This window comes from Amphiura filiformis, chromosome 19, assembly GCF_039555335.1.
Source record: "Amphiura filiformis chromosome 19, Afil_fr2py, whole genome shotgun sequence".
In the NCBI taxonomy this organism is placed as follows: domain Eukaryota; kingdom Metazoa; phylum Echinodermata; class Ophiuroidea; order Amphilepidida; family Amphiuridae; genus Amphiura; species Amphiura filiformis.
The window spans coordinates 57,399,551-57,410,269 of record NC_092646.1 but is presented as its reverse complement, the minus strand read 5'-3'; the positions used below and the strand labels follow the sequence as shown (position 1 = coordinate 57,410,269).

General features: G+C 38.8%; 1 protein-coding gene across 1 annotated transcript in view; it reads right to left on the bottom strand.

Moving 5' to 3' along the window:
* Nucleotides 1–428: 428 nt before the first annotated feature.
* The window catches only part of LOC140141554 (rho guanine nucleotide exchange factor TIAM1-like), a 32,037-nt gene continuing 21,746 nt past the window's right edge, over nucleotides 429–10,719 (bottom strand). Inside the window, exons 7-13 of the mRNA XM_072163463.1 lie at nucleotides 10,333–10,551; nucleotides 9,502–9,678; nucleotides 6,609–6,647; nucleotides 5,917–6,037; nucleotides 5,177–5,359; nucleotides 3,455–3,551; nucleotides 429–2,498 (exon numbers count right to left, since the gene is read on the bottom strand). Coding sequence (XP_072019564.1) covers nucleotides 2,222–2,498; nucleotides 3,455–3,551; nucleotides 5,177–5,359; nucleotides 5,917–6,037; nucleotides 6,609–6,647; nucleotides 9,502–9,678; nucleotides 10,333–10,551 — 1,113 coding nt within the window. The 3' untranslated portion in view covers nucleotides 429–2,221. The remainder of the gene's footprint in view (nucleotides 2,499–3,454; nucleotides 3,552–5,176; nucleotides 5,360–5,916; nucleotides 6,038–6,608; nucleotides 6,648–9,501; nucleotides 9,679–10,332; nucleotides 10,552–10,719) is intronic.

The window sequence follows — 10,719 nt, the reverse complement described above, 5'->3', positions numbered from 1 at the left end:
TTAAGCCGTGTACGATGAAAAAGTGATCTCTTTGTTAATATTTCTTTATATTTCAGGATTCTTGGGTAGGACCTACATTGTTAACATTGTTCTAATGTTCAAATGGACCTTTTGTCAAGTTGATGGGGTGCGTCCTATCCCCCGCACCACCCCTGGCAACGAGAACATGCAACCCACTTAATTACAATTTTATATTTTACCATATTAAGGGACCGTTCATAAACACTTGTAAGGGGGGGCCTGATGCAAAAAGTGTGGGGGGGCCTGACATTTTTGACCCTCCTAAGGGGGGGAGGCCATGAAAAAAATGACCGCAAATTTTCCTGGAAAAATTAAGTTTATATGCTTTTCTATGGGGTTGACCCATAATTTTCATGTCAAAAAGGGGGGGCCTGAAATTTTGAGGTCTGCAAAGGGGGGGCGAACATTTTTCGCGATGAATTTTGCATCAGGCCCCCCTTACAAGTGTTTATATGAACGGTCCCTAATGTCTTGATTGAAAATATTAGCACATTGATTTCGATGAAAGACTTTGGAACGGTTTTTGTCGTTTAGAAATGGTTTTCTTCATTTCTGGTTCTCAGCATAACTTGTTACATTGATTAAGTTTATGAGATCACGTAATAGCTAAGACTATAAATAAATCTGAATAAATGTTCTATCTTAGCTTACTCTATAATAATATGGTTTAACTTTATATCTGCACAAGATTCTATATCTATATCTGCACATGAATCTAAATTTTAGAGTTGTAATTATAGGGTGGCCGATCTCGATGGCCTAGTAAGGGACCGTTCAATATTACGCCAAGGGGTGGAAGTTTTGACCAAAAAAATCGACAATTCGCGTTCCACCCTCGACGTGTCGGATTTCCCCTTTAAACTCCCACTCCACCGGCGTAAATACTGAACAGTCCCTAATCATGTAAATTTGTGAAAGGAAGACATTTTTTATCGCCACAATAAAGAATACTTACTATGATTACTGAACAAACAATCAAGCACTGATAAACGGATATAAAAGGCTTCATTTTGAAATTGTATATCATGATATATTTTTAAAAGGCATTTCGTTTCGATCAACTGAATAATGCGCACGTTGTGGAAAACGATCTTATTCTTAGTTAGGTTTTATTTGTGCATAGTTTTAATCAGTGTATAATATATATTTCATTTTCTCTGTATAAATCTGTTTTTAATTACTGTAAAGCACTTTGAGATATCCGCTAATAATAATAGGCTAATAATAATTACGCTGTTTGCTGTTTTCATTATAATAATCATCATTACTGGAGAAATGACACGGTAGTGTGAACACACAGTTCCAAGTTTAACTGATAGTCTTTTTTCCAGCCGTTTTGTATACGTACTACTAGTGTATTGAGGAAGCACACACCAACCAGTGAAAGCAAATAAGAAAGTTAACACTGTTTGTTATCGTTAACTTCGTTTCCATGGTTAGTTCATACGAAAACACGCTTGAGTCCAGATGGTACATACTTTTTAGAAGTCATTGTTAAGATAGAATAAGGTGCGTAATTATTTCAGGAGACACATACTTTAAGAAAAGAATAATCATTTTTAGATGATCATAATGTACATGTAATAGCATTGGAATGACACAGCCTCTATTTTTAGGAGCTCCCACAGTACATTGTAGTCTTTCTGAGGGTTTCTATATCTGTCACTAAATGGACTCTGTCCCCAGTACATGAAAGACTGTGTCTGGTGGTGAAAAACCTCATCTTGCGCCTCGTGCGCTTCTTATTTGCTGTTATTCCGGATTATCCCCACCGACTGATCACAAGTTAAGTGCTGAGTCGGTACGGTACAACTCGGCATGCCCCTCTCAATCCCGAGGAGGGGGATTCAAAACTACGGGTCTTTCGCTGAGATTTGACGCCTTAAAAAGGGAGCCATTACATAGGTGAGACGCATCGTAAACATGTTGGATGAGAAGCTACCCCTGGGTTCGACGCTGCGAATACTACACCGCGATATTCTTTGAATTGTATTGATTTATTGCGATATTCTCATGCTCAAAGTTTTAGACCGAAATTAGGTCTTTTTATCTGGAGACAACAGCGTTAGAAAAATCAAATTCTGGTTTATCGTTCGTCATGTACAACAGCACGGAATTTATAGCACAGAAATCATGATTATACAGTTTTATTCCGTAAGCTGCTTAAAATTCCGCAATGGAGTCTTTATACAAGTCTAACTCAGATAGTTTCAGTTCTTTTAGGTGTTGGTGCAGGGTTAACACCTTCAGCCTTCTTCAGTTTATGTTTACTGTCTTCAGCCGATGACTGCCATCTTCTTAGTGTACGCACGGGTTTAGATTTGAGATCCTCCAGCCGTTTCCCTCCTGATTTAAACTCGTTTATCTTGCGTACGACGTGCGCAGCTTTGCCTGCGTCTTGTAAGATGCGTTTCCGGTTGAAGTTATTGATGGTTTGTTTGATGGTTTTCACGAAGTTATTCTTGAGTTCAGCGGTACTGTATGAAAAATGAAAAATAAAGATAACTTTACCAGTGACATAATACATACAAGACATATCAGCCAGAGTTTACACTAATTATCATTTGTTATCAACTAATAGCACAGGCTCTGTGCTTTACTCTGATACCTAATGATGATCCAAGATATGATCCAAGATCATGTTCCATCAATCGTCCTCGCTACGTTCGGTGCTCGCTTCAGGCGGTAACCAAGAGGGGGAGGGGGGGGCGGAGGTTATTTATGCCTTCTTGGTAAAAAGGCCACTTTTTAAAAATCAACCCCGTCTCACCGAGTCCACTTTTTCAAAATCCGCCCCATTAAATCCTGGTTACGGGCCTGCAAAGGCCTTCAAGCATAAAAAAAGAGAAAAAAGCTCAGTGATTTATAGTGCGCTACGCACAGGCACAACGCACAGACGTTGATCCACAAGCCTCAGCACACTTTACAGGTTGTCGCTAACCACTACGGCCCACATCATTCCATAAACCATTTAAAAACAACACAGGGACTTTGCAGCTTCAAGAGCGCACACCCTAGAAATTCCACAAATGACCATCGCAACCAGGATCAGCTCCCCGAGTTTCATACGGGTTAGCAGTAAGTTCCTTGTCCAGGGAATTTCAAGTTAACTCAATTTTTTCATGAGAGCGAAAGCATAAAACCTGATGTAAGTTAGAAAACAATTCGGACCACACATCTTAACTCTCTTCAAGCGGGTGTCGACTGCAGACGACAAGTTTCAAAAAAAATTTAAAAATTCAAAAATTTCAGAAATGTAAATTTTCATGACCATATTTGGAATCAGCATGAAAAATAAAATAAAATGAGTACAAACAAGCCTAGTATTGAATCAGTAGTTCTTAAGATAGCTCTTGATATTTTGAGAAAATATTTCAAAACTTGAACTTTTTCCATTGAAGCGCATGGCTAGCACGCAGAGCATTAAACTTACTTGCAATAGAATCTGAATACTCTCTTATTATCTTGTAGATCTGTTGATTCTGTTGACTCCTTGTGAATGATCTCCCATGGGAAGTAATCTTCAGAATCTGAAAAGAGAAAAAAAGTATAAGTACTATACTGTGGAGAATGGAGATACGGTCTGTTTTTTGCCCATTTTTTGTTTCATGCCTGTGTTTTTACAGGGCGGAGTGACCATCTCTCTTTGGAAGCGATTTGAGGCCAGACTACACCGAATAATATTGATGTGGGGGAGGGGTCTGTCTGCACCTATAGTCCCGGACTCAGACGACGCGACGGTGGCCGACATTAGTCAATGTAGCAACAGCCAATAGCGTAAACAAAACAGACAATATGACGGCAACACTGCCTGGACGTTGGACGCCCCGTGCCGAGGTGCGTTTTTATCACTATTGGCCCCGTTACAGGAAAAAAATTCACACAATATATTTCTCAGTGCAATGTATACATTTTCACATGAAAATAAATATTTTTGGATTCAAAATGAATGTGAAGAATTTTTTTTATAAAAGCCGGGAGTGGGAATCGATCTCGGGACCCTCTGCGTGGAAGGCGAAGACGCTACCACTACACCACGCAAACATTGGTACACGTTGGGAGAAATTTTCAGTATATATCATAAACATATCGTGCGTTATTCATACAAAACATTAAAAAAACAGTACTTACAATGAGGTTCACTGTCGAACCTCAACGGATTTAGACTGATAAAATAGTGCTTAATAACATGCATACACTTTTGGAATTATTTGAGACATTTTCGTGTTTACGTGTAAAACCAATGACGACGTCAAAATTCAGTCAATCTTGGCGCCCACCCCTGTCCCGGACTCTTTAATTTCTTTCTGCAACCATAATGGGCGGCAATAAACACAACCCTTATGATCAGCGGTAAGCATATTGCGGCCCTTTTTTATATGGTTGCAAAAGATAAATATGCGTCCCGCACGCGTATTAATTTTCTGCAATCATAATGCAATCATAATGAGCCCCAATGCGCGAACCCTAACCCTAACCCTGAACTCTAACCCTAAGGGTTAGGTGTTGCAGTGGCCCATTATGGTTGCAGAAAAAATTAAACGTCCCGCACAACGAGTCTGTTCCCAGGATAAGCCGGTACCAATCTATATAAGAGCCTTGTCTAAGGGCGCACACCTCTAAATCACTCCGCGCGCGATGTAATGTGGATGAGTTCCGGTAAAAACGAAATCTTTTTTGAGGTATTTTGGGCCTTTCTGTGGACTTGTAAGGAAAAAGAGAAGCATGTTATAGCTTAAATAAAAGTTTGAGACCTATACACGAACTTCGATCCCAAAAAAGTTGCATAATCCAATTTTTGAAAAAAGTAGGCCCTCGGATTGAGAAAATGACCAGAAACGGGTTTTCAGGGTAAAAACGGGTCATGGTGCTGTTTGAACGCCCATATCTTGAAATCTAATCGGAAGACTACCCGTACATTGAAACATATATTAAATTTTCATCGATTTGCAATCGATTGGTGGTATATTTATGTTCAATTTGTTGCCGAAAAGGTCTAAAATCGGGCAAAGAAGAGACGTGTTTTCACGTGTATTTCAATGGGACGCGCTATTGGTGGTGTGCGCCCCTAAGAGCACCGCCTAGGCTCGAACCTGCAGCCCTCCGATTATGAGTACCGTGCCCCCAGTGAGACACTCTGTCTCTGCAAACTAACCTTCGTCTTCAGAGATTTTGACTTGTAGATTTGCGATAGGAATCAACATCTTGAAGCTTGTTCCGTCGCCATCTTCACCAAGGGTGGTACCCTTTGGGGCGGCAGACATCAAATCAACTATAGATCGCCTCTTTGTACGACGAGCTGCCTCTTTGCAGATCAGGACCACAGCCGTCTTGAATACTGTAAAATGAAATAGCAGAAACAGTAAATTATTTTAAATTATTTTACCAAACGTTGCCAGGAATTCGTGTCTGTCATGACAACTACGATTCCCGGGGCATATCCTGAGAATGCAGGAAGATGAACCATGCAGAAGATATGCTCTCCACACCCCATTATACGGTAAAAGAAGACATGGAGGGCAAAGAACATCCTAGTCTTATGTGCAAAAACTGTTGGGGGACTTCGACAACTTTTTACTGCCAGATGCCATTACCACTTTGGCTACAAATGGTACTATTATGGAGAAACTTTGTAGTCGCCTGCATCGCCATGTTCGCAGCCGAATGAAATGAAATGAATGAATGTCTGTCATGTCTGTATTACTTACAGTACACCATTATACAGAATGGAACAAGTAACGAAATCTGGATGGCGTTAAAAGTTACGTTCTGGGGTAGGCCTATAACGTTACTCAGGCAGAATGTAACGTCGTACAGACAAGATATAACGTTTTATTGGCGTGCAGCGTTGTGTTGATGTAGCAACTTGCCTGTTACCAGTAACGAAAAACTCACCTAATACAGTCATCTCGGGCTCTGAACTGCCAGCACGTTTATCTTTGCCGAGGAAATCAGCAGGATTGGACCAAAACGCCTTTTCGTACATCACTAAGTCATCCATGTCTAATTCTGTTCTCTGAAGAATTAGGTGCAAAAGATACAACAAAGACATGATATTAACAATAATTTTTACATAAGACTCTATCATTGGCGGTACCAGCCATTTTTACGGGGAGGGGGTAAGGTGACCTTATTCAGACTGCACGGGGAGATCAATGTGGCAAATGTTTTTGTTGCTATATTTGGTAATTTACAATAGTAACTACTCTCTGGCATATTTATGGCCTTTTATCATGTTTATTGTCTCCCCTCATAATATTCTTGCCGTTTATGTTTTTATATAATTATTTATATGGAAGTTTTCATGAAAATAAAACATGATGATGATGATGATGATGATGATGATGATGATGATGATGATGATGATGATGATGATGATGATGATGATGATGATGATGATGATGATGATGATGAGGATGATGATGATGATGATGATGATGATGATGATGATGATGAGGATGAGGATGAAGATGATGATAATAAAAAGACCACGGACATGAGAACAATTATACCACCGCGGCGGTAGTTGGACATAATGGGATACAGGAAAAGGTTTATGGGAGATGCTTGACTTTGAATGCACTAACCCTTTCGGTTCCTTTCTTGTCCTTTGGTTGCTGATTAGCCTAAAAACACATGAAAAACATAAAAAGAAAATCATATTTGCCATTCCTTAGTATTGTTAAAATCCAAACTAAACGTTAAAGACTCGCGCATAATCATCGAGATCTTAAAAAATGTATAATGTATCTCGATGGTACAGAGTTTCCCAAGACAAAATGCAAGCCAATTTTGACATATTGTTTTGCAGGTTTATTAATAGTCAAATGTTTTACATGCTTATTCTACACCTGTATTGTCTTTAAAAATGTTAATCGGGAAAGTAGGATCTTGCATCGTTGAGATTTGGTACTTTCGGAAAAATGAGTCAAAATCAAACTTGTCCACGAAATTGATATACTGTACTTGCGATACTTGTATTAATTGAGTTCCTTTTGTTGATGATTAAAGGGGTACTACACCCCTGGTCAATTGTGTGCCTATTTTTGCATTTTTCTCAAATATTATAGCACATTGGTGACAAGTAAGATGTGTATATTATAGGGGCAAGGACTACAACTACCGCACTGAAAATTCAGCAACTCAAGGCAAGTAGTTATTGATTTATTGATCAAATATTGGTTTTCCCTCATTTTTGACTGTAACTCCACAACTGTTGTCTCTGCTGAAATAAAATTTCCAGTGCAGGAGTTGTAGACCTTGCCCCCATAATATACGTATCTTACTTGTCACCAATGCGCTATAATTTTTGAGAAAATGCAAAAAATAGGCACAAAATTGTCCAGGGGTACTACAGTACCACCTTAATCACTTTGTTCTGTGACAGTAAAGCATAGAGAAACTTGAAATTGATCGGAGCAATTGTCATTATTCTAGTAAATGAAGCTGTATTTCAGTTGGATTGAGACTAAAATACATCCAAACAATTCATTGACAATAATCCATGAAAACTGTATTTTGGGATTCATTTGAAATTGAAGCAAAAACTTTGATTTGCTCATTTTGCACCTAACACTAGGATCCACAACATGCTCATCCATCAGGGGCACAGTTCTAAACCCCAATACATTTGTCCATTCATTGAATGACCTTTGAAAATTTTGGTACAAAAAATCATACTCTGCAACTTGAGGTCAAATTTTGCACTATGATCATGTAATTGAGGTTATTGGACTATGCCATTGGGATGAGGCTATTGTGGTCCATAGTGTAAATAACATGTTGCTGGGTGAGAATACCTACCGTCACTTCAGCGTCAAAACTGTTTTTTTTATTTCTCACATCGAAAACTAATTATTAATTAAATACGGTAATATAGCATTAATATCACTCATTAAACCTAACACATATTTTACAATAATTGTTAAATCGGTGTATTGTGTATACCACTAAAAATCATTTGTTTCTGCGATATGCTATATGCATGATTATTGGGCTATCAAATAAATTAGTTTTGAAATTTAGGTCTTCTTACAATAGTGATTGAAGGACTAGTGCATCATAATAAAATGTGCAACGACAACACAAAGAACAACTGCAACACATGTCAATCAATACAACCGTTTTTAAAACGCTAACGCGAACGCTCATTTCATGTATAAACTTAATTGAGCTCATTTTGTCTGAACTGTCATACCTCAACAAACACAAGATGCTAATTGGGCTATTCCATTTAAAATCCACACTACCCCTGTGGAAGATTTAGCTAAAGTCTTCCACAGAGGGAGTATGAGTTTCAAATAGAATAGACAATTGGGTAACATTCATTTGAAATACTTCTTCCAGTTGTGAAAGATATAGGTAAAGCCATAATACAAAGGGAGTATGGGTATGATTAACCCTGACCAATTACATTTGAAAAATATACTCCCCCTGTGGAAGAGATTTCCAAAATTCTTCCACAGGGGTAGTGTGGATTTCAACTGGAATAGCCCATTTCACCACTTTGTTGCAAACATTTTCCAAAACAATACATTGTTTGAATATGTAACCCTTCTAACTATTGACTATTCACCTGAGAAAAAATGGGTCAATTTGGGTTGCGTTTTTATTGGGACACCCTGTATAACTTACCCATTACTTAGAGGTAGGCATGTTAGTCAAATTTTAGTCGCATAGATCGCTAGTAAATATATTTAAGCTGACTTTGAGTTCAGTTTCATTTAAAAATATGCTGTATATAATACATTTCTAGCTGGGTGACGAAGTTGGCTAAAATAGGCCCAAATATCGCAATGCAGTCAAACCGCTGTTGTAGGGCCTACTGTATCTCCAGCCAAGAGTGAGTAACTTACGGTAAATGGGCTGAATTTTTTAACATCACGGCATAGGCTATGCGTGTGAGACATAATATAGTCGCATAGATCTGTGTTGACTTTGAATTTAGTCGCATTTTGAAATATGCTTTATATTATACACATCTGGCTGGGTGACGAAGTTGGTTTATATCCCGGACATTATATCGCGAACACAGTCGTGCAGCCAAATCGTTGTCGTATCTTGAGCAATAAGCGAGTAGGTGTACGTGTGGACGAGTAGGCTTATTATTTAAAATCGCGGTATAGGTACGCGTGTGATACATGATATAGTCGCATAAATCGCTAGCAAATATCTTTAAGTTGACTTTCTATTCATTTTTACACTTGTATTGGATGAATTTTGTACTTGTTTGCTAGGGTAACGAAGTTGGGTAATGTATGTCCATTGGCCGAATTTACCTTGAGCTGGCTCCTGGGCAAGGCAACATGATTGACCCTGGCTCTTTGGTTCGAAGTGTTACACCCCTACCCCACATCACTGTAACAATTTATTAATGTTATTATCATTTTTTCCTCTCAAAATTTGGACCTCATAGATCTTAGCCCCTGGATTGGGCCCGCTATGCCCTGTGGTAAAACCAGCCCAGATAAGTCCACTTACCGCAAGTAGTGACTCGAATATATTTCCATATTCTTCATGAACCTTCATCATATCATTGATATGATTAGCAACTCTCTGCATCTCCTTCAACGATCCACCAAGATGATAGTATGTCTCGCTCTCAGGATCAAATCTCCCCTGCATTTCACGGAGAAGCAATGGGTACTTTAAAATCCTCTGAAAAAAAGAACAAATAAAAACAAGCTATAATTAGTTACGTTATGTAAATAAACTAGACCTTTATTACTTAAAATACAGGCGGCGGATGACATGATCGAGCCGGCAACTCGTGAAACCGCCCGGCCGTATGGCATTTTCCATGTACTCGGTTAGTTTTGTGGGGTTCATTATAGAAACCCCAACGGTTTTAGCTTGTAATTATATTATTTATCAACATAGGCCTATTTGTTTGTGATATTTCAAGCGTTTTAAAATTTCAAAATAATCCCATTCAATTACACGGTTGACGATGAAAATTTACTGAATTTAGGGACTGCACGTCATACACCACCTGTTAAAATACAGTTTTATGTACAACCACATTCGTTTGTTTTGGACACCCTGTAGCATATGACTAATAGACCTATCTGGACCCGGTGTAGACTCCAAGAACTCATAGTATTGTTTGTTACCTCGTTTTTTTTAACTCTTGTAATTGTTTGGTTGTTTGTCTGTTGTTTGTCTGTGTGTTTGTCCCTTTGTCTGTATGTAAGATGGATGCATCTGAGGACAGCCCCCGGGGGACAGCCTGGACTCTAAGAACTACTGCATCTGTTTGTTTGTCTGTCTGTTTGTTTGTCTGCAACTCAGCATGTCACCGCGCTAACGTACCTGCATAGGTTTAATTAGATATGACGATATACCCAGCGTTCCACTACATCCACCCGGGGCTGGTCTGGATTGTAAGAACTCCTGTAGTTGTTTGCCAGCCTTGCCACTGGGAGTTTTAAGGAGCTTCTGCGCTTTGGAATGGACGGCACAAAATGTGCTGTAGAGATTGAATGTTTCTTGGTGGAATAAAAAGGCGCTACCGATTGAGAATACAATCCTCTGTAAAGGAGAAAAGATAAATTATGAGATAATATTTCTAAAATGCTCATATGCAAAATTATGGAGTTAGTTTAACGCAGTCTCCTACACCGTTGGTTTGATTCCAGTCACTCCACACCCATTTATACTAAAAGACCTCCAGCAACTGTGGACTTTTTTTACCAGAAC